We start from the raw sequence: 21,796 nt of genomic DNA, 5'->3' as shown, positions 1-21,796 counted from the left end.
GTCATGCGGATGCCCACCCTCCTCGGGAGGAGGAGCCGCGGGAGCCGGCTTTAAAGTGGGGCAGAGAAAGGGTCCTTTCTTCCCCCTCACCCTGGGCCGGCGAGCACGCGGCCGTGGGACACCAGACAGGGCTGGCGAGGAGGGCGGCCGCGACACCGGGGGGGCACAGCGTCCCCGGCACGTCCCCGGGCAGCGGGACCCCCTGTCTCCAATTCCTCCGCATCCCCTCGGCCTCGCTGCCGGGCGCCGCGGGAGCGCTGGCGGGGCGGGCCGGGGGCTCGGGGGGTGCGCGGGCGCTGCGGGGGGCCCCGGGGGCTCGGCCCCCAGCCGGGGGGGCCCTGGGGCTGCGGCGGGGGCCATGTCGACGCTTGCACCCCTGCGCCTGCTGCGTGAACCCTGGAACGCCAGCGAGGGCAACCAGAGCAACGCCACGGCCGGGGCCGGCGGCGCCTGGTGCCAGGGGCTCGACATCCCCAACGAGCTCTTCCTCACGCTGGGGCTGGTGAGCCTGGTGGAGAACCTGCTGGTGGTGGCCGCCATCCTGAAGAACAGGAACCTGCACTCGCCCATGTACTACTTCATCTGCTGCCTGGCCGTCTCCGACATGCTGGTGAGCGTCAGCAACCTGGCGGAGACGCTCTTCATGCTGCTGATGGAGCACGGCGTGCTGGTGATCCGCGCCAGCATCGTCCGCCACATGAACAATGTCATCGACATGCTCATCTGCAGCTCCGTCGTGTCCTCCCTCTCCTTCCTGGGGGTCATCGCCGTGGACCGCTACATCACCATCTTCTACGCCCTGCGCTACCACAGCATTATGACGTTGCAACGGGCCGTGGTGACCATGGTCAGCGTCTGGCTGGCCAGCACCGTCTCCAGCACCGTCTTCATCACCTACTACCAGAGCAACGCCATCCTCCTCTGCCTCATCGGCTTCTTCCTCTTCATGCTGGTCCTCATGCTGGTGCTCTACATCCACATGTTCGCCCTGGCCCGCCACCACCTCTGCAGCATCTCCAGCCAGCAGAAGCAGCCCACCGTCTACTGCGGCAGCAGCCTGAAGGGAGCCGTCACGCTCACCATCCTCCTGGGCGTCTTCTTCATCTGCTGGGGGCCCTTCTTCTTCCACCTCATCCTCATCGTCACCTGCCCCACCAACCCCTTCTGCACCTGCTTCTTCAGTTACTTCAACCTCTTCCTCATCCTCATCATCTGCAACTCGGTGGTTGACCCGCTCATCTATGCCTTCCGGAGCCAGGAGCTCCGGCGGACGCTGCGGGAGGTGGTGCTGTGCTCCTGGTAGGCAGCGGGACGTGGGTAACGGCACGGCCACCCCCGCCGTGGGACGGACGGGACGGGACGGGACGGGACAGGCCACGGGGGCGTCCCCCCACCGGCGCCCCGACCCGGGCTGACCCAATAAAGGCTCTTTGCAGTGATGCTGTGGCTGGTACCGCCGTGCAGCCCCCGGGGGGGGCGCGGCCCTTCCCGGCCCCACCGTTTATTCGAAGCTCAATCGCTCCCGGTTGCCGCTGTCGGGCCGCGGCCGCTTGCACCGGCCCCGGGGCCGGGGGGGAACCGGCGGGGACCGGGAGGGCCCGGCGGGGCGGCGGAGCAGCCCCGGGCGCGGGGCGGCGGGAGGCCGGTCCCCGTTGGAGGGGGGGGGGGGGGGGGCCGCCCCCGGACAAAGGGTCCCCTCGCCGCCGCCTTTGTTCTCGGGCCGCGCCCGCCGCCGCCCGCCCCGGCCCCGCGGGGGCTCCTGGCGCCCGGGCCCCCCCCGAACGGCCGTGCCTGTCCCGTCCCCGCCACCCCCCGCGACGCGACGCGGGTTGGGGTGCCCCCCCCCTCCCCCCGCCCCCCCGCCCCCCCGGGATGCTCCCGCCGTGCCCGGGTGGTCCCTGCCCCTCCCCCTCCCCCCCCCCCCGCGGGTCCCGGGGTCCCCCCGCGTGCCGGAGCGGGCGGGTCCCCTCCCCTCCCCCCCATGGGTGCGGGGGGTCCCCTCCCCCCCGCCCCGTGCCCCCCGCGGGTGCCGGGGGTCCCCGAGCCGGCGGGGCGGGGCGGGGCGGGGCGGTGCCGGTGCCGCAGGGCTGGTGCAGCGTTGCGGCGGCGGCCGCCGATTGGCTGCGGAGCGGCGGTGACGTCAGCGCCCGGCCCGGTGCGGCGCGAGGCGCCTATAAAGGAGGCGGCGGTGGCGGGGCCGCCCCCCGCGCTCCCGGTGCCGCTCCTGCTCCTGCTCCCGGTCCCGGTCCCGGTCCCGCTCCCATCCCGCTCCGGCCCGGCAGCACCATGAGGGAGATCGTCCACATCCAGGCGGGGCAATGCGGCAACCAGATCGGCGCCAAGGTAACGGCGGCCCCGCCCCGGCGCTGCGGACCGGCGGACAAAGACACCCCCCCCCATCCCCGCCGTTCCCCCCCCCTCCATCCCCGCCGTTCCCCCACCCCACCCCACCCCCCACCCCCCCCCCCCGCCGCACCGGGCGGACAAAGGGCCCCGCCCCGCCCCCCCCCCCTTTGTCCGGCCGCCGCCGCCCTTCAGCACCGCGGACAGCGACCGCCCCGCCCCGCCGCCAGGGGGCGCCCGCCCGGCCCCGCCCCGCCCCGCCCGGGGGGTCCCCGCGTGTCCGTGTCCGCGTGTCCCCGCGTGTCCCCGCGTGTCCGCATGTCCGTGTCCCCGCGTGTCCGTGTGTGTCTGTGTGTGTCCGCGTGTGTCCGTCCGTGTCCCCGCGTGTCCGTGTCCGTCCGTGTCCCCGCGTGTCCGTGTCCGTCCGTGTCCCCGCGTGTCCCCCCGCTGACCCTGTGCCCCCAGTTCTGGGAGGTGATCAGTGACGAGCACGGCATCGACCCCAGCGGCAACTACGTGGGTGACTCGGACCTGCAGCTGGAGCGCATCAGCGTCTACTACAATGAGGCCTCCTGTAAGCGACCCCCGGCCCCCCCGGGCACGGCAGCCCGGCACACCCACTCCGGGCGTGGAGGGGACCCCCGCCTTCCCCCCCACCCCCCCGTGCGAGGGGGAGCAGATGTGTGCACCCAGCCCCGTGGGCCCCTCTGGTTTGGGGGGGGCAGATACATGCGCTGGGCTCCATGGGGCCCTGCGGTGCCGGGGGGGGGGTACACACGCACCCAGCCCCGTGGGCCCCTCTGGTTTGGGGGGCAGGGGGGCAGACGTGCACCCAGCCCCGTGGGACCTCACTGGGAGGGGGGGGGAGGGAGAAGTGTGCACCCGGTTCCATGGGGACCCCGTGGTTTTGGAGGGGGACACACACGCAACACAACACGTGCGCCCACAGGGACTCTGTGGTTTCGGGGGGGAGGACACGCACGCTCCCAGCCCCACGGGACCGTGGGGGTCGGGGGGGGGGGCGCCCCCGGCGTGGGGGGGCACGGCAGGTCCCCTCCTGGCACGGGGTCTCTCGCAGCTCACAAGTACGTGCCTCGCGCCATCCTGGTGGACCTGGAGCCGGGGACGATGGACAGCGTGCGCTCGGGCGCCTTCGGCCACCTCTTCCGCCCCGACAACTTCATCTTCGGTAGGTCTCCGGGGAGGGGGACGCCGCCGCCCGGGTCCCCAGACCCCTCCCGGGCCGTCGCTGTCCCCGCGGCGCTCGGCGGGTGCCTCCCCACCTGCGCCGCGGGGCCCGGCACAGCCGGCACGTCGCCAAACCTTTGTGGTTTCCGCTTCCCACCCCACCCTGGCTTCAGATCTTGCCGATGCCGCTGCCGGCAGCGCCCGTCCCCTCCCTGGCGTGGGTGCGGGGGGTGCCGGCGGCCATCGGGTGCCTCTTTTTTTTCCCCCCCCGGCAGGGCAGAGCGGAGCCGGGAACAACTGGGCCAAGGGACACTACACGGAGGGGGCCGAGCTGGTGGACTCGGTGCTGGACGTGGTACGGAAGGAGTGCGAGAACTGCGACTGCCTGCAGGGCTTCCAGCTGACCCACTCGCTGGGCGGCGGCACCGGCTCCGGCATGGGCACCCTCCTCATCAGCAAGGTGCGGGAGGAGTATCCCGACCGCATCATGAACACTTTCAGCGTGGTGCCGTCCCCCAAGGTGTCAGACACGGTGGTGGAACCCTACAACGCCACGCTCTCCATCCACCAGCTGGTGGAGAACACGGATGAGACCTACTGCATCGATAACGAAGCTCTCTACGACATCTGCTTCCGCACCCTCAAGCTGGCCACCCCCACCTACGGTGACCTCAACCACCTCGTCTCGGCCACCATGAGCGGCGTCACCACCTCCCTCCGCTTCCCCGGCCAACTCAACGCCGACCTCCGCAAGTTGGCCGTCAACATGGTGCCCTTCCCGCGTCTCCACTTCTTCATGCCGGGCTTCGCCCCGCTGACGGCCCGCGGTAGCCAGCAGTACCGCGCCCTCACCGTCCCCGAGCTCACCCAGCAGATGTTCGACGCCAAGAACATGATGGCCGCCTGCGACCCCCGCCACGGTCGCTACCTCACCGTGGCCACCGTCTTCCGGGGCCGCATGTCCATGAAGGAGGTGGACGAGCAGATGTTGGCCATCCAGAGCAAGAACAGCTCCTACTTCGTGGAGTGGATCCCCAACAACGTCAAGGTGGCCGTCTGCGACATCCCTCCCCGGGGGCTGAAGATGTCTTCCACCTTCATCGGCAACAGCACGGCCATCCAGGAGCTCTTCAAGCGCATCTCGGAGCAGTTCACGGCCATGTTCCGCCGCAAAGCCTTCCTCCACTGGTACACGGGCGAGGGGATGGACGAGATGGAGTTCACCGAGGCCGAGAGCAACATGAACGACCTGGTGTCCGAGTACCAGCAGTACCAGGACGCCACGGCCGAGGAGGAGGGCGAGATGTACGAGGACGACGAGGAGGAGTCGGAGGCGCAGGGCGCCAAGTGATGCCCGATGCCCCCCCCCCTCCGCCGCCCGCAGCCCCTTCGGCTTCGTGCTGCCGCCCCCCAGCCGGGCTCCCCCCGCGCGCCCCTTCGGTGTCTCCTGGCCCTGTGCCCCCCTGAGCCGGCTTGGCCCCTCCTGCCCCCCCTCCTGTCTCCCCCCTTTTCGTTTTTTACTGGTTTGTGTCTATTATTTTTTTTGAATACTTAATAAATTTATTGCTGTCCAGGTACCACCCGTCTGCAGCTCCTGGGGGGGTGGAGGGGGGAACGGGGACTCTGCTGGGGGCAGCTTGGGGGGCTCTTCCCATTAAGGGGGACACTTGGGGACCCCACATGCCCAAGCCCTGGTCCCCTCCCAGACAGTGCCTGTCCCCAGGGTGTCCCCTCGCCTCCCCACACTGTGCCCCACACCGTCCTGCCCCAAAAGGCCCCCACCCCACACGCACCCCCCAGGGCTGGGGGTGCAGGTGCCACCTCACCTGGCTGCAGTGCCCGGGGGGGGGGGGGGGGGCTGTGCCTTTGTCCCCACTGTCACCCTTCTCTGGGGGGGGCTGCCCCCTCCCCGTGCCAGGACAGTGTTGGCCCCTTGTCCCCCCAGCTGAGGGGGGGGGCACAGACCCCGGGGTGCTCCTCTAGCCCCCCAGGGCTGGGCATGTGCCTGGCTTTGGGGGGGTCCAGGGCACCCCCAGCCTGAACAGCCCTGAGCCCCCCTTGCTCTGGAGACCCCCGACTCCAGCCTGGGTGCTGGGCTGACCCCGGGGGGGGGGGGGGGCAGGCTGTGCTGCCGTGGGGCTGCAGCCCCCCTCCCCCCCCCCAGGCTGCTGCTCCAGCTTGGGGGGTCTCTGCACCCTTGGGGGGAGGGGGGCTGAGGCCAGGGTGGGGGGGGGGGGAGGGGGGCTCTGGGGCCGGGGTGCTATGGGGCTGGGGGGGGCTGGGGGCTCTGGGGCCAGGGTGCGGGGAGGGTATGGGGGCTCTGGGGCCGGGGTGCTATGGGGCTGGGGGCTCTGGGGGCTCTGGGGCCAGGGTGCTATGGGGCTGGGGGGGCTGGGGCCGGGGGGGCTGGGGGCTCTGGGGCCCGGGTGCGGGGGGGGGGGGCTGGGGGGTATGGGGGCTCTGGGGCTGGGGGCTCTGGGGCCAGGGTGCTGGGGGGGCTGGGGGGGCTCGGGCCGGGGGGCTGGGGGCTCTGGGGGCTCTGGGGCCAGGGTGCTGGGGGGGCTGGGGGCTGGGGGGCTGTGCAGACAAGGGATTCCGGAGCTGGGGGCTCTGGGGCAGAGGGCCGTGGGGCACGGTTACCGGGGGGGCAGGAGGGCCCAGGCGGGGGGTGGGGACGCCGCAGCCCCTCTGTCCCCGGCGCGGCCCCGCCCGGGCGCGGTGCGGTGCGGTGCGGTGCGGTGTGGTCCGCCGGCCGGCAGGGGGCGGCAGCGCGGCGGAGCGGGGCGGGGCGGCGGGGCGGGGCCGTGCAGGAGCCGGGGGGCGGCGGGCGGTGCTGCGGTGAGCGGGGCGGGGGGCTGCCCCCTGGCGGGCGGGCGGGCGGGGGCCGGTACCGGGGGTGGGCACGGGGGGGCCGTGCAATGGGGGGGCCCGTGCAATGGCGGGGGGGGGCCCGTGCAATGGGGGGGGCCGGTCGGGGCTGCGGGGACCCCACGATGGGGAGCGACCCGCGGCTGGGGGGGGGGGGGGGGGTTGCCCCGGGGAGGAGGGGGCCGCACCGGGGCCGGGGCGCTGCGCCCGGGGGGGGCCGCAGGGTGCTGGGACGGGGGGACCGCGGGCAGAGCCGGGCGGGGGCAGCGGGGCAGGGCGGGGACCGCGGCCGTGGGAGGCGGAGGGACGGGTTTGTCCGCGGGGGGCCGGGGCCGGTGCGTGGCTGAGGCGGCGGCCGGGTCCCGCAGGGCGGGCGGCGATGGCGTACGACGAGCGGCTGGCCCGCTTCCGCCAGGCCCACCTCAACCCCTTCGACAAGGCCCCCGAGCAGCAGGAGCGTCCCGACGGGGGGGTCCCCGCCCCAGGTGGGTGCTCACCCCCCCCGCTCCCCGCCCCACGGGGGGAATCCTGCCCCACGGGGAGGGGGGTCCTGCCCCACGGGGGGAATCCTGCCCCACGGGGGGAATCCTGCCCCACGGGGAGGGGGGTCCTGCCCCACGGGGGGTCCCAGCCCCCCATGGCACTCGCCCCGTTGCAGCCCGCCGGCCGGATCCGTCCCCAGGGGACCCCGAGGGCGCCCTGGACCTGGGCCTGGCTGAGGACCACTTCTCCCGCCCCGTGGTGAGTGGGGCCGGGGGGGGGGTGGGAATGGGGCTGGGGGGGGTGGGGGGCTGCCAGCCCACCCTCCCCCCGCTGCCACTGCAGGGCCTGATCCTGGCGTCGGACGTGCAGCAGCTGCGCCAGGCCATCGAGGAGTGCAAGCGGGCGATCCTGGCGCTGCCCGAGCACTCGGAGCGGCAGAAGGACGCGGTGGTGCGGCTCATCCACCTCCGCCTCAAGCTGCAGGAGCTGAAGGTGGGGCCGGGACCAGCAACGGGGTCTCCGTGGCTGGGGGGGGGCCACGCTGACACACCCCTCCACCCCCCACCCCCTTCTCCGCAGGACCCCAGCGAGGACGAGCCCAACATCCGGGTGGTCCTGGAGCATCGCTTCTACAAGGAGAAGAGCAAGAGCGTGAAGCAGACGTGTGACAAGTGCAGCACCATCATCTGGGGCCTCATCCAGACGTGGTACACCTGCACAGGTGGGGCCGGGACCCCCACCCCTTGTCCCCGTTGTCCCCGTCCCCTCGCTGACGGCCACCCCGTGCCTCTTCTCCCCCCAAGGCTGCTACTACCGGTGCCACAGCAAGTGCCTGCCGCTGGTGAGCAAGGTCTGCGTGCGGGCCAAGGTCAGCCACCAGGCCGAGTACCAGCTCAGCATCTGCCCCGAGAGCGGGCTGGACAGCCAGGACTACCGCTGCGCCGAGTGCCGTGCCCCCGTCTCCCTCCGTGAGGCTGCCGCGGTGTGGGGCTGGGGGGAGCTGGGGGACAGGCTGCGTGGGGCTGGGGGGGTGTGGGGCTGGGGGACGGGCTGTGTGGGGCTGGGGGGAGCTGGGGGACGGGCTGCGTGGGGCTGGGGGGGTGTGGGGCTGGGGGACAGGCTGTGTGGGGCTGGGGGGAGCTGGGGGACGGGCTGTGTGGGGCTGGGGGGGTGTGGGGCTGGGGGACGGGCTGTGTGGGGCTGGGGGGGCGTGGGGCTGGGGGACAGGCTGTGTGGGGCTGGGGGGAGCTGGGGGTCAGGGCCCTGTGGGGCTGAGGGTTCCGCAGCACACGGGAACTGTGCTGTGTCCCATGATGGGGGTGCACAGCGTAGGGCGTGGCGTGGCGTGGTGCCGGTGTGTGTGCCAACACGTGTGCCGCCGCAGGGGGGGTGCCCAGCGAGGCCCGGCAGTGCGACTACACCGGCCTCTACTACTGCAGCAGCTGCCACTGGAACGACCTGGCCGTCGTGCCCGCCCGCGCCATCCACAACTGGGACTTCGAGCCCCGCAAGGTGCCCCTGGTGCGGGGAGGGGGTTCAGGGGCACCCAGAGCCCCTGGGGGGGAGCTGTGGCCCTGGGCATGGGGGTCCCTGGGGGGCTGTGCCCATGGGTGGAGCTCACTGGGGGGGGGCACATCCCCAGGGCTGCATCCCTGGCGATGGGGTCCCTGGGCGGTGGTGCCAAGGGTCCCCGGGGCCGTGGCGGTGGGGACGGCCCCCCGGTGCCCGCGGGGTGACGGTGGCCCTGGCGGCGGGCGGGCAGGTGTCGCGCTGCAGCATGCGGTACCTGGCGCTGATGGTGTCGCGGCCCGTGCTGAAGCTGCGGGAGATCAACCCGCTGCTCTTCAACTACGTGGAGGAGCTGGTGGAGATCCGGGTGAGTGGGGCGGGCAGGGCGGGCAGTGGGGGCGGGCAGGGCGGGCAGTGGGGGCAGGCAGGGCAGGCAGTGGGGGCAGGCAGGGCGGGCAGTGGGGGCAGGCAGGGCAGGCAGTGGGGGCAGCACCGTGGAGGGAGCGTGGGGTGAGCCGGAGGCAGATGGGGGCCTGGCAGCACCCGCTGGGTCCCACCAAGGGGGAGTAGGGCAGGGGTGGGGGTTGGGGCAGAGTGTCCAAACTGCTCCAGGGCTGAACTTGACCCAGCCTGACCTTGTCCCCGTCACATCCCTGTCTCCATCCTGTCCCCATCCCATTCCCGTCCCATCCCGTCCCCCCGCAGAAGCTGCGCCAGGACATCCTGCTCATGAAGCCCTACTTCATCACTTGCAAGGAGGCGATGGAGGCGCGGCTGCTGCTGCAGGTCAGGCCCCGCGCGGGCGGCCGAGCCGGGGGTCCCCAGACCACGGGGGACCGGGGCCAGGCGCGGCGGTGACGGGCACAGCAGTGACGGGCTGTCTGCCTGCAGCTGCAGGACCGGCAGCATTTTGTGGAGAACGACGAGATGTACTCGCTGCAGGACCTGATCGACATCGAGGCCGGGCGCCTGAGCTGCTCCCTGACGGAGATCCACACGCTCTTCGCCAAGCACATCAAGCTGGACTGCGAGGTGAGCCAGCGCCACGCGGCAGCCTCGGCCGTGACCCCCGGCATGGCTCCTGTGGGACCAGCGCCGTGCAGGGGGGTCCCCGCCGGGCGCCATTGGGACTCTCTGTGTGCTCCCGCCCCAGCGCTGCCAGGCGAAAGGCTTCGTGTGCGAGCTCTGCAAGGAGGGCGACGTGCTCTTCCCCTTCGACAGCCACACCTCCGTCTGCACCGACTGCTCCGCCGTCTTCCACAGGTACGGCACGCGCCGGGGACAGCCGGGCCCGCCGGTACGGCTGGAGCCGGTGCGGTGGGGTGACCCGGCGCTGTCCCCTCCCGCAGGGACTGCTACTATGACAACTCCACCACCTGCCCCAAGTGCGCCCGGCTGAGCCTGCGCAAGCAGTCCCTCTTCCAGGACTCCGGCACCGAGGCAGAGCCCTAAGCGGGGGGACCCAGCCCCACAGCCGCCCCCCCAACCTGCCACGGGGCCCTGGGACGGACGCGGGCAGCCCCACGGCCATGCGGGGGCCGGGGTGGCCTCTGGCTCCGTGGGGCAGCCGGGACCATGGGGATGGCAGCGTGACCTAGCCGGGGGGGGGCCCTGGGCCCAGACACCGCAGTCGGGGTGTCGCTGCCGGCCCCCAGCCTCTCCCCGGGGGCAGGTTGAGCCCCGCGGGAGGTGCCGGGTCCCGGTGAACGTCCTGCAGCAGCTCCCGCCATCGTCTGCGCCAGGGACTCGCCCGCCGGGGGCCGGGGCGCGGGCAGGGTGCGGTGCAGGCGGGGCAGGGTGCCGGTGGGCCAGCGTGCCGGCTGAGCCGGAGCGACGGGTGCTGCCGGGGAGGGCGAGCGCACCGGGACTCGGCGGAAGAGCCAAGCTGAACTCCTCTCGCCCGCTCTGCTGAAGGCCAGGGCAGGGCGTGGGGGGGACAGGGGGGCCCCGACACCCACCCACCCACCCACCCCCACCCACACACTACTGGGATAACGCTGCTGATCCGGGGAAAACTCCCGGTTCCTCCCGCCGCACCACGCCACCCGTTCCCGGGGCAGAGCCGGGGCTGGTCCCCCCCCGCCCCCCCGGGTTTCCTGTAGCGTTAACGAGGCCTCTTTGCGCAACCAGCACTCGTGTCCCTGCTGTGGCTGGGGGGGGAGGGCGCTCGGGGCTGCGGGACGGGACCTCCCACCGGACCGGCACCGGCACCGACACCGGGGCTGCCGCGGGGCGGGACGGGCCTCACCCTGCGGGGGGGGAGCGGGGGGGGTCCCCCCAGCCCATCCCCTCGGGACCCCCAGCCCGTCCCCACGGGCCCACCGGCAGCCAGCCTCGGTCGCCCGGCCAGCGCGGCCACGGTACCGGCCGGGCTTCCCCGCCCCCCCCCCCGCCCGCCCTGGTCGGCTCCGCGCCCTGCCCGGTGCCCCCCCCCCGGTCCGTGCCGGGTGTGCTCGGGGTCCTCTCTGTGTCCGCCCCGACGGGAGCCCCGTGTCCCGCCCCGGGGGCGCCTCCCCCGACACCCCCCCCACCCCCCGCCCCGCTTCTTCCCCCGCGGCGACGGAGACGGGCAGAGCCGCGGCGGGTCGGTGGGTTTTACCGGAACACAGCGCTGCTACACGAGGGCGGGCAGTACAGGACCCGGCGGGCACCGGCACCGTGCTCCCCCCGCCCGGGCCCGCGGCCGTGCCAGCCCCGGGGTCCCCCCCTCCTCCCCCGCCGGGCCGGGGGCCGCCTCTGCCCGGGGCCGCCTCCGCAACCCCGGGGCCGGTCCGGGCGAGCTGCCCCCCTCCTCCTCCTCCTCCTCCTCCTCCCCGCCGCGGCGCCAGTCCAGGGCTGCAACGGTACCGGGGAACGAAGGGAAGCGACCGGCCCCGCCGCCCCTCCGCGTCCGTCCCCCGGCGCGTCCCCGCCGCTGCCCGGGGCCGGGGCAGCCCTAGGGCTCCCGCGGGCGTTCGGCGGGCAGGAAGGCGTCCGGGGGCCCCGGCGGCAGCTCCGGGTCGCTCAGGTGCTTCTTCTCCCGTCCCTGCTCCCGCGTTCGGGTCCAGGAGGGCGAACGGAGGTACCCGGCCCGGGGCACCGTCTGCGGCTGCAGCCCTGCGGGGACAGCCGGCTCAGGGGCCCGGGCAGCCGGACGGGCCGGGGCCGGCCCCGCTCGCTCACCGCCGGGAGACTCGCCGGTCGCGTTTTCTTCGTCGGAGTCGGCGAAGACCTCGGCCAGCTCTTGGTCCGACATGTCGGTCAGCTCCGTCAGGTCCAGCAGGTCGAAGTGTACCTCCAGCGAGGAGACGCTGCTCAGGGGCTCTGCGGGACACCGGCCGCGCTCGGGGACCCCGGGGGAGACCCCGGCCATGGGCTGCGGGCAGCGAGCTGGGAGCCCGGGGAGGGGGACCGGGGGGCCCGGGGAGCTGAGGGGCTCGGTGGGGGCAGTGAGCAGGCGGGGGCTGGCAGGGACCCCCGGGGGCTGGCAGGGGACGCCAGGGCAGGCAGGAGATGCTAAGGGCAGGCGGGGACCCCCCAGACGCCGGCAAGGGCCCCGGGAGCAGGCAGGAGAGCTATGGGCAGGCAGGGACCCTGGGGACAAGCACGGCCCCCGAGGGCTGGCAGGAGATGGTAGGGGCAGGCAGGGACCCCCGGGGACAGGCAGGGCTGCCCGCGCAGGGCCGCACTCACGTCTGCGCTCGGTGACCTGCAGCAGGCCGGCGCTGGGGATGGGGATGCCGCCCTGCTCCTCCGCGGGGACTCCGGGGGTCTCTTGGGCCGGCCTGTGGGCAGGGGTCCCCGCCGGGCACTCCGGGGCCAGCGTCTCCTTGCCGAGCTCTGCGATACCGGCACCTGCCGCATCGGTGACGGCAGCTCCCTCCTGGGGCCCCACCGGGACCCTCCGGGTGTCCCGGCTGAGGGGGACAGGGGCAGCGGGACCCCCGGGGGGGCCCAGGGAGGATGGGCAGAACTGCCCGGGTCCTGGCAGCCCCCCGTGCCGGCAGCCGGCAGCCCCGCGCCCCCCGCCCCGCACAGCCCCTTTGTGTCGGCGAGACAAAAGCGCGGCCTGTGCCGGAGCCCAGACAAGGGGCGGTTTGTCTCCTGGCAAGAGCCGGCGGGGCCAAGGCAGCCGTGGTCGTGGCACAGCCCGTGGTCACGGCCCAGCCGAGCCCGGGCACCCCTCTGGGGCTGAGTGGGCACCGAGGGTGGGCAGGACATCCTGTGTGCCCGCGGCAGCACCGGGCACCGCAGCACCGGGTCCCCCAGCCCAGCCGGGGCCGGTGCTGGGGCAGGACAGAGCCAGATGCACCCCGGCACCACGTGCCACTGGGCTCTGCCATCACCACGCTGCCGGGTGAGACGGCACAGGGACGGGCTGACCACGGGCTGGGCATCTCCTCCTTCCCCTGAGGATGGTGACAGCGGGGCTGGGGACAGAAATCCCCCTGCCCAAAGGAGCCGGGACGGGGAACGGGACACTACGGCAGCATTCAGTTCCTGTTCGTGGTACGCGGAGCTGCAGGACGCCCGCACCCCTGCCCCGACACCGGCTCTGCCGCGTCCTGACCCCACAAGGTGGGACCGGGCATCCCGCGCTGCCAGCACCTTCCCTCCGGCCGTGAAACATTCCCCACCCCGCTCCAATGCTGGGAAGAGCTCCCGGGGAGGACATGGGGGCTGCCCGCTCCTGCCCGCTCCCGCCATCCCACGCCACGCGGAACCGCGGTGCCCAGCCCCGGTGGGTGACACGGCAGTGTCACCGCCTGGAGCACGTCCTCCCCTGCCACCGGCAGGCTCCCGCCCTGAGCCCCCACCCACCAGGGTGCTGGTCCCTGCCGCAGAAATCCCCTCTGGCCTCCGCCTGCATGGTCATGCCGTGTCGCCGGCCACGCCGCCCCGCTCCGGCCTGGGCTCACCGGCTGCCTGGCGGGGAACGGGGCCGGTATCAGGGCTCCGTCCCCACACGCCGCTCTGCTGACTCACATCAAACCGCAGAGCCAGGCAGCAGCCGGCCCCGGCCACCCCGCCGGCATCGGCACCGTTCCCGGCCGGTGCCCCGTGACACTGTCCCCCCGCACGGCTCCGAAGGTCCCGGTGCCCTGGGTGCTGCGGGAGGGCACGGCCGGGGCTGCCACCGCGACAGGGGCCACGTCACGGCTGAGCGTGGGGCACACGCGGGAGGGACAGGCGTCCACGGGAGCCCCGGCACCACCCGTGTCACCGTGCGGGACCCCACTGCAGCTCCCCCCCGCCAAATGCCGGGGTGCCACCGGCACGGCCACCACCCCATCACTGCCCCGGCCCTCTGCGCTCCTCCACCGGCACACCTGCACGGGGGTGCTGCCCCGGCACCCCCCCTCCCCGCCCGGCACCCCCCTGCGCCTCAGCCTGCCCCAGGGCACCCCGTACCCCCGCCGGGCCCCCCCTGCCCCCCCAGCCTCTCCCTGCACACACTTGCCTGCACGGACGCCCCGTGCCCGCCCCCCCCCGCACGGCCCCACGCACACCCGCCCCCGGGCACATCTGCACCCCCGTTTTGCACGCACCCCCCCCCCCCCGCACCCCCCCGCCTAGCCCCTGCATCCCCGTACACACCCCCCGGCACACCCCTTGCACACCCACCCCTTGCACACCCCGCCCTACATCTCCTCGTTGCACGCACCTCCCCTCCCCGCGCCCCGCGGGGCCCGGCCCGGTTCCGCCCGCTGCGGGCTCCCGCTTGGCGGAGCCGCCCGGCCCGGGGCCGCGGTGATGGGCGGCCGGTCCGTTCCCCGCTCCCCCTCACCTGCGGTACCGGCTGCTCCCGGAGCCTCCATGGGCCGGGGCCGGGGCCGGGGCCGGGGCCGGTGCTGGGCGGGGCGGGCCCGGTGCCAGCCCGCAGCCCGCACGCTCCTGCCCGCCGCGGCGGGGGCGGGGCCGGGGGCGGGGCCTGGGGAGGGGGGGGAGAGACCGGCCCCGCCGGGACCGGGGGACCGGGGGACACCGGGGGGTGCGGAGAAGGACCCGAGAGCGCGGGTCCGGGGGTGCGGGAGGTCACGGCGGGGACGCGGGGGTGCGGAGTAGACCGGAGCGGGGGAGGGCTGGTTCGGGCTGCAGAGGAGACCCGGGGGATGGGGCGGGGGGGACACACACGCACACGGGAACCGGGGGCGCGGCGGAGACCTCGGGCGTGCGGCGGGGTCTCGGGTGGCGGAGGGGAGCCGGAGCGGGGCACGGGGGGCCGGGGCGCAGCGGTGAGCCCCGGGGTGCGGAGGGCTCTCGGGCCCGGACACAGCGGGACCCCCCCCCCCCCCCCCCCCCCCGGGCCCGGTGCAGGCCCCGCCGCCGTTGCCTGGGCGGGGCCCGCGTTGCTAGGGGGCGTGTCCTCCCGCCGCGAGCCTCTCGCGAGATCTGCCCGCCCGTTGCCTGGAGACCGCGGCGCCAGCGGCAGCCGCCATGGTGAGAGCGGGGCCCGCTCCGGGCCGGGGGGCCTGGGGCTGCGGCTGCCCTGGAGCCGGGGGGGGGAGGGGGCTCGGCATGGCCCGACCGGCTCTTGGGAGGGAGCCCCGAGGCTGCGGGGCCCCGGCCCGCTCCGCTCTCGCAAGGGAGCCCCTTGGCGCCGTGCACGGCGTTAGTCTGGGTACGGGCGTTCTGGGCCTGGGGGCTGCCCTGCGGAGCTGAGCTGGCAGCGGCTGGGCGTGAGCTGTGGGTGTCCGGGAGGGTCTCGGAGGCTTCCAGGCGGGACCCTGGCTCCATCGGCCAGCGCTCCCTGCCACCCTTCCGATCCTGTCCCCGCCATGAGAGCGGGTACGCTTCGTGGCCTGGGCCGCTGCGGGGACGCTGAGCGGCACGGCTTCCTCCTGGCGCCACGCGCGCTCCTTGTTTGTTTTGCTGTCTTTCCTTAGGCACCCAAAAAGAAAGTCGGGAAAAAAGGGAAAGGGAGCAAAGCTCCAGCAGTGGTGGATGCCTTGTCTCTGGAGGAGATGAGCAAGAAGCAGGTGAGAGATCCCCCATCTCCCAGCCCACCCCTGCCTTGGAGGATGTTGCTACTTGCTGGAACAGCACTGGGGACCCCTGCTCGGCGCCTGGCTCCAGGGACAACAGGTGGCAGAGGGTGACAGAGACGAGCGGCTGGGGTTCATTTCGCTGCCTGACGCCCGTCTGGGCCGGGGGGGTGGTTCTCGCTGTTCCTGGAAGTGCCTGTACCCTGCACTGGTGAGGCCGCACCTCGAGGGCTGGGTTCAGTTTTGGGCCCCTCGCTCCAAGAAGGGCGTCGAGGTGCTGGAGCCTGTCCAGAAAAGGGCAGTGAAGGGTGAAGGGTCTGGAGCACAAGTCTGATGAGGAGCGGCTGAGGGAACTGGGGTTCTTTAGTCTGGAGAAGAGGAGGCTGAGGGGAGACCTGATGGCTCTCTGCAACTACCTGGAAGGAGGGTGTAGCCAGGTGGGGGTCGGTCTCTTCTCCCAAACAACTAGCGACAGGATGAGAAGAAACAGCCTCAAGTTGCACCAGGGGAGGTTTAATTGGGTATTAGGGAAGATTTATGCACCAAAAGGATTGTCAAGCGCTGGAACAGGCTGCCCAGGGAAGTGGTGGAGTCCCCATCCCTGGAGGTATTTAAAAGACATGTAGATGTGGTGCTTGGGGACATGGTTTAATGGCGGACGTGGCAGTGCTGGGTTAACGGTTGGACTCGATGATCTTAAAGGTCTTTTCCAACCTAAAGGACTCCATGATTCAGTAGTATTTAGGCACCTGAGAATGGCGTCACCAGGTCCCGCGAGACAGAATATCCAAGCCCAGGCTGCTTACAGTAGGACAAGGTTTTGTTACTCCTTTTCCAGAGGCTGATGGTCCTGTATGGTCCAGGGTGTGTCAGGGTTCGTCCCCTTCTCTCCTGCGCTTCTCCGTCCCAGTAACAGCCCCTGTGTCCTGCCGGGTTTGCCACGCAGCTTGCCACGGGTGTCTTGCAAAGGCATCTGCCCAAGGCCTCCTTTTCCCCCTAGCTGGCTCTTCCTCTCGGTTTTGCAGCTGGAGAAACACGTTGTGCGTCTCCGGGAGGAGCTGGACCGGGAAAGGGAAGAGCGTAACTATTTCCAGCTAGAGCGTGACAAGATTCACACCTTCTGGGACATCACCCGCCAGAAGCTGGAGGAGAAGAAAGCGGAGCTGCGGAACAGGGACCGGGAGATGGAACAGGCGGAGGAGCGGCATCAAGTGGAGATCAAGGTGGGAGGGGAGAAGGCTGGGAGGTGGTGTGGGTGCCCCAAGCTCCGGGTGAGCTCTGAGGAGGAGAGGGAAGGGGGAAAGGAGGAGGAGCTGGGTGGGATGCAAGCCAGGAGTGTCTCGGCCAGTATCCCAGCTCCGGGTGTCTCCTGCTGAAGCCCCTCACGCGGTCTTTAGGTTTACAAGCAGAAGGTGAAGCACTTGTTGTACGAACACCAAGAAAACATCACCGAGCTGAAGGCGGAGGGCACCCTGTCCATCAAGCGGGCCCAGAAGGATCACTGGGCCCAGGAGATGGAGCTGCGTAAAGACATGCGCTCCTTGAAAGTGGAGCTGAAGGAGCAGGAGCTGGCCAACGAGGTGGTGGTGAAAAACATGCGCCTGGTACGTCCCTGGTACGCCAGAGCTGTGTGGTGGGGGAAGGTGGTGGGGCAGCGGAAGGTGGTGGGGCCTCCGGCTGAGCCCTCCCAGCCCCAGCGTGTGAGCGGGAGCCTGCCGCCGGCTCCCTCCACGGCGTGGGATGGGGTTTCCTGCAGGCACCGGTAACGGGTGGACTTAGAGGCACTAGAAAGTCGGTGCAGGAACGGGGAGAAGGGCAGCTCCTGTGAACCTCCCCCCCGTGACAGGGAGCTGTGAGAGCAGCTGGAGAGCCTACGAGCCGCCGTTTGCATGGATAATGTGGGACTGGTGCCATGGCGGGAGCGGGAGCCAGGGAGGAAATCCCTCGGGATGTGGCTGACTCAGGATTTGGTTGTTTGCCTCTGACACGTAGCCTCTCCCTAACAGAAACAAGAGGAGGAGATCACCCGGCTGTGCGACAACTTTGAGAGACAAGTGAAAGGTCAGGATGCACGCATAGCTCCTGCTGTGCTGCTGGGCTCCCTAGCAGAGCCTCGAGCACTGGGATGGTTTTCCCCCAGTTCTGGCCAGTTTTCCCCCCAGTTCTTGCTCCCCCATGCTCTGGGACTGCCAGACCCCCAGCATCAGGCAAACAGAATGAGGTGGGCTGGCTGGAGGAGCCCTTGCAGAGTCCTCACTCTAGTCTCCTCCTCGGGGGACGTTTCGGGTTCTCGCAGGCAGATTTGGTGCCCTCTTTCCAAGGATGCTATTTCTAGGCTCTGATCTCCTCGGTCCCAGTGTAAACTGCTCCGCACGCTAGTGACAGCTGCGGTGACGCCGCTAACGAGCGTCTTGTCCTCGAGTAATGCTGCGGTGGCACGCGCCGGGCTGGTGCTGGCTAACGGAGCTGGAGCGCGTTACGCGGGGTCTCCCGGAGGTCCTCACACAGCCCCCCGTGTGTTCCCCCAGAGATCGAGGCCAAGTATGCCAAGAAGATGCAAGTGCTGCGAGATGAGCTGGACTTGCGGAGGAAGACTGAGATCCACGAGGTGGAGGAGAGGAAGAACAGCCAGATCAGCGAGCTGATGAGGAGCCACGAGAAGGCCTTCAGTGACATCAAGAACTACTACAACGATATCACCCTCAAAAACCTGGCACTCATCAGCTTGCTGAAGGTACTGCTCAGAGCATCACCCTTCCACAGGGGATCGGTCCTGTGGGGATTTCACCCAAATCTGCCCATGTGGGTGCTACCGCTCTCCTGGGGGCTGTACGCCGTTACACGAGCAAAGCTCTCGAGCAGAGGGAGATGCATCTCGCTGGGCCAGCAGCGCGAGGGTGTCCAGCCAGCGTGGGAAACTCCGAGGAGCTGGGCAGCCCCCGCTCGCATGGCCCCTCCAGGAGTTTGTGTTCCCAAGAACAGGAGCAGATGGAAGAGATGAAGAAGAAAGAGACTCAGTTGGAGAAGGAGAAGGCGGATGTGCTGCTCCAGAACAAGCAGCTGAAGGAGCCCCTGCAGCAGGCCCAGGAGCAGGTGTCTGAGCTGCAGAAGAAGCTGGCTCACTACGACAAGGACAAGGAAGCCCTGACAGTGAGTGGCCAGCCCTCTCCTGTCCCGAGTCACCCTGGCTGTTCCCTGCGGGGGGTCGCTCAGCACTGGCCTCCGCCGCTTGGCTTGGCCAGGTCACTGGGCAAAGCTTTTGAGTCCCTGTCAGCTTAGCCGGGCGTTTGTAAGATCTCAGGTGGGACTCTGGCAGCAAGCAACCAGAGTGGTCCCCGCTGCAGAGAGGGGAGTTGGTGCGGGTGATGCCTGTTTTTTCTGGCCAGTCTCTCTTTGCTGGTCGCTCTCCTCCCTTGCCAGAACACGTCCCCCACACCTCTCAGAGAAACCCGCGCTCTTTAACTATCGCTTCCTGCTCGCAGAACACAAAAGCCTGGCTGAAAGTCACCCAGAAGGAACTGAAGGATCTTCAGTGGGAACACGAAGTGCTGGAGCAGAGGTTTGGTAAGGTGAGAGCTGCCGGTGGGTCTGTGCATCCCGTTTCCCTCTCCAAACCCCGTCCCCTCTGCAGAGGGCCAGGCCCGAGGACTCGGCAGAGGCTGCCTGGGCTCTGCTTAGCCGGGGACTTTCTGGAGCTCTAATCCAGAGCCGTGCGGTAACTGCTGCTCCCAACAAAGCCTCTCACAGCTCTGGCGTCTCCCACGGTCAGCAGACAGGCCTGGCCTTGTACTTCGCTAAGCAATCATGCACGCTTCGGCGGTCCCCTCCCGGCCTGCGAGGGACTGGCCGCAGCAGAGGCTCGGGGGCCGAGCCGTGGGGAGAGGTGGCCACGGGCCAGCACTCCTGGCCGGAGCTCGCTCCCTCCTGCCACCTGCGTTCGGGGGTCGCTCCCCCCCCGCTTGCCGTGCCGGGGCGGCTCAGGGTGAGTCCTGCCGACTGAGTTCTCCCAGACTCTGCCTCCCCCCCAGCTAACCCAGATAAATCTGTTGAGGCAGAAGAGAGCTCATTTGCAATTCGTAGAAATCCCCAGGAATACGAACATTGATCTGAGGCCTCGTTAACAATCCATCATTAAGGCAGCAACATGTTCAGTGCATTCAGAAATAGGCTGTGGAGGAGAGATTGTCTCCTAATTAGGACACTTATTAACTAGCTGTGAGCCAGGTTCCGCTGCCAGCTGCGAGGAGGAGAGACCCCGTGTGCTGCGGGGCCTGAAATTGTGCCGCGGCGAGCCCTCGGCCCGTGCTGCTGTCGGGGGCGTCCCGAGGGGGCAGGCAGCAGCAGTGAGGTGCTGAGGGGTGCCAGCCACCGCGGGAAGCTGTGCCCCAGCAGCTGCCTTCCCCGCAGGCTGCAGGTGCCTTGGGAACGGGCCGGGACCTCGCTGGAGCAGGCAGGGATGAGCTGCTGGACCTGTTTGCTGCCAGCCCGGGGGTCCTGACAGCGCGGTGTCTTTTGGGAGCAGGTGCAGGCGGAGCGAGATGAGCTCTATCAGAAGTTCACCAAAGCCATTAAAGAGGTGCAGCAGAAGACGGGCTTCAAGAACCTGCTCCTGGAGCGCAAGCTGAAAGGACTCCTCGGTGTCCTGGAGAAAAAGGAGGTGGAACTCAGCGAGGTCTTCGCAGCCTCCAACCTCGACCCGGGCGCCCTCTCCTTGGTCTCGCGCAAGCTGGAGGTAGCGTGCGCTGCCACGGGGCCCTGGGAAGGCTGCTCTGGGGGGGCAGAGGCTGCTCTGGGGTGAACGTGGACCCTGGAGCCTGCGAATCCCTGTCCTACGTGGCTGTAGCTGCCACATCACTCGTTCCCGGCACCCCCAGGGCCATGCGCGGTGCCGCAGGGCCCTCCGGCTTTCCCTCGAGAGTGGAGCGTGTGGGTGTCAGAGTTTGGCACTGATCTCTCCTCGGGTGGGGCCTGTTTTCAGGAGAATGGCCCCAGGCCAACAGCGCTCACCAGCGCTCCGGCAGCCGGCAGCGTGCGGGGTCCGTCAGCGACCCGGGGTGCTCTGTGCGCAGGCAGTGAACCTCGCCTGCCCTCCCTGGCTGCAGAGACAGCATGGCCAGGTTCCCAGGGGCTCCGCAACGTCTGCCGTGCTAAAAATACCTATCGGAAAGCCTCGGCACAGAGGCTCGGAGACCCACGTGTCACCTACTAGCAGGTGCCACAGCAGCAGGAAGGAAAACACATTCCTGGGAAGGCGTCACGGCGTCGAGCTCTCCCGCAGCTGCTGAGGTCCCAGAATTCCTCCACTCAGCTGCCTCCAGCATCTTCTCAGGGAGATTCTCTCCCTGTAATTCCCCCGGTGCCGCGATGGCAGGGCGGCACTGCCAGAGCAGGTGCTGCCGTCGCCCCTCTTCCCCTTGCAGCGGGGCTGACGATGATGATGATGGCAGGGCCGTGCTGGTGCTCGTGGTGTTGGTCCCGGAGGTGCCTGTCCCTCGCCTCTGCCCGGGCTGGCTGTCCCTGGCACTGCCGGCTCGAAGGGGGCAGGGTGGTGGCCACTTGCCAGGCCACGCTGCCAGCTTCTCCGCTTGAGCCAGGCCCTGGTGCCAGCTCGGCTGCCGCACAACAGATCCTCCGTGCGCTGTGCCACGCTGCTCCCGCCTACGGCGCGGCCACCGTACTGCCGGGGCTGGGCAGCCGCTGCCTAACGCGCTGTTTCCCCTTCGCAGGACGTGCTCAATTCCAAGAACGCCACCATCGAGGACCTGCAGCTCCAGCTGGCCCGAGTCTGCAAGGTGAGGGAAGGGGCTGGGGGCTGCCCTGTCCCCCCGGCCCGGGGCTGGGGGCTGCCGGATGCCGCCGCGGCTTTGGGGGGACGGAAACGGGACCTTCTGCTGGAGGCTGTGCACGGAGCGGAGGGGAGGGAACTCGCAGCAGGCAGCTGAGCCGCTTCGTGCCCCGCGCCGGGTAGGACCCAGCCCAGGCTGCGGTTTCCTCTGCGTGCCCAGCGAAGGCAGGGTTGTTGGGGTCCCCCTCCCCGTGCCAGGGGGTGCGGGGAGCCTGTTGCCCAGGCGCGGAGCCGGGCCTTGGGCTGACCGGGGCGGCACTTCTCTTGCAGGCGCACAATGACATGCTGCAGACGTTGGAGGCGAAGCTGACGGCCTTTGGGATCCCCCTGGACAACCTGGGCTTCAAGCCCCTGGCCAGCCCGGTGCCGGGGCAGGCGCTGGGGCAGGGCCCCGCGGGACTCGTTGCCGTGCCCACCTGACGCCAGCCGGCACCCGGAGACCCGCCGTGCTGGGCCAGGAGCCCTCTGGCTGCGCCCATCGGTGCTCCGCGCCATTAAACAGACCCCCATGAGCCTTCTGGAGGACCCTCCCTCTCCTCCCCAGGAGCCTTTCCCGCGGAGCAGCCCCCTGCTCCTGCTGCGGGGGGATGCCAGC

General features: G+C 70.8%; 4 protein-coding genes across 18 annotated transcripts; 3 read left to right on the top strand and 1 right to left on the bottom strand.

The window, feature by feature from the left end:
* Window positions 1-343: 343 nt before the first annotated feature.
* Window positions 344-5,108, top strand: TUBB3 (tubulin beta 3 class III). The gene is made up of 5 exons (XM_075765984.1): window positions 344-1,299; window positions 2,097-2,343; window positions 2,809-2,917; window positions 3,422-3,532; window positions 3,807-5,108. The coding sequence occupies exons 1-5, from the start codon at window positions 359-361 to the stop codon at window positions 4,880-4,882; spliced, it is 2,484 nt and encodes an 827-aa protein (XP_075622099.1). The 5' UTR covers window positions 344-358; the 3' UTR covers window positions 4,883-5,108.
* A 1,560-nt stretch (window positions 5,109-6,668) lies between these two features.
* DEF8 (differentially expressed in FDCP 8 homolog) lies at window positions 6,669-10,520 on the top strand. 8 transcript variants are annotated; one of them, XM_075765448.1, is made up of 11 exons: window positions 6,669-6,884; window positions 7,058-7,140; window positions 7,225-7,374; window positions 7,462-7,589; window positions 7,686-7,850; window positions 8,267-8,394; window positions 8,645-8,758; window positions 9,097-9,177; window positions 9,334-9,423; window positions 9,545-9,654; window positions 9,741-10,520. In XM_075765448.1, exons 1-11 carry the CDS (start codon window positions 6,779-6,781, stop codon window positions 9,753-9,755), a joined length of 1,170 nt encoding a protein of 389 aa, XP_075621563.1. In that variant the 5' UTR covers window positions 6,669-6,778; the 3' UTR covers window positions 9,756-10,520. The 8 variants fall into 8 exon arrangements, with proteins under 8 accessions (XP_075621563.1, XP_075621560.1, XP_075621561.1 ...); XM_075765445.1 differs by having other exon boundaries at window positions 9,289-9,423; XM_075765444.1 differs by having other exon boundaries at window positions 6,671-6,884; window positions 9,283-9,423.
* Window positions 10,521-11,184: 664 nt separating this feature from the next.
* On the bottom strand, window positions 11,185-14,307 carry DBNDD1 (dysbindin domain containing 1). 7 transcript variants are annotated; one of them, XM_075765460.1, is made up of 5 exons: window positions 14,159-14,294; window positions 13,192-13,296; window positions 12,064-12,225; window positions 11,554-11,694; window positions 11,185-11,487 (listed from the first exon to the last, which is right to left on the bottom strand). In XM_075765460.1, exons 2-5 carry the CDS (start codon window positions 13,244-13,246, stop codon window positions 11,327-11,329), a joined length of 519 nt encoding a protein of 172 aa, XP_075621575.1. In that variant the 5' UTR covers window positions 13,247-13,296; window positions 14,159-14,294; the 3' UTR covers window positions 11,185-11,326. The 7 variants fall into 7 exon arrangements, with proteins under 7 accessions (XP_075621575.1, XP_075621577.1, XP_075621570.1 ...); XM_075765462.1 differs by having other exon boundaries at window positions 12,064-12,210; XM_075765455.1 differs by having other exon boundaries at window positions 11,185-11,694.
* A 371-nt stretch (window positions 14,308-14,678) lies between these two features.
* DRC4 (dynein regulatory complex subunit 4) lies at window positions 14,679-21,713 on the top strand. 2 transcript variants are annotated; one of them, XM_075765452.1, is made up of 11 exons: window positions 14,679-14,811; window positions 15,258-15,350; window positions 16,382-16,579; window positions 16,754-16,960; window positions 17,363-17,417; window positions 17,885-18,090; window positions 18,339-18,506; window positions 18,839-18,925; window positions 19,879-20,088; window positions 21,083-21,148; window positions 21,472-21,713. In XM_075765452.1, exons 1-11 carry the CDS (start codon window positions 14,809-14,811, stop codon window positions 21,619-21,621), a joined length of 1,443 nt encoding a protein of 480 aa, XP_075621567.1. In that variant the 5' UTR covers window positions 14,679-14,808; the 3' UTR covers window positions 21,622-21,713. The 2 variants fall into 2 exon arrangements, with proteins under 2 accessions (XP_075621567.1, XP_075621568.1); XM_075765453.1 differs by lacking the exon at window positions 14,679-14,811 and adding an exon at window positions 15,028-15,159.
* Window positions 21,714-21,796: the final 83 nt, after the last annotated feature.

Source organism: Balearica regulorum, chromosome 13, assembly GCF_011004875.1.
Source record: "Balearica regulorum gibbericeps isolate bBalReg1 chromosome 13, bBalReg1.pri, whole genome shotgun sequence".
Lineage (NCBI taxonomy): Eukaryota > Metazoa > Chordata > Aves > Gruiformes > Gruidae > Balearica > Balearica regulorum.
This window is presented reverse-complemented; position numbering and strand designations above follow the sequence as displayed.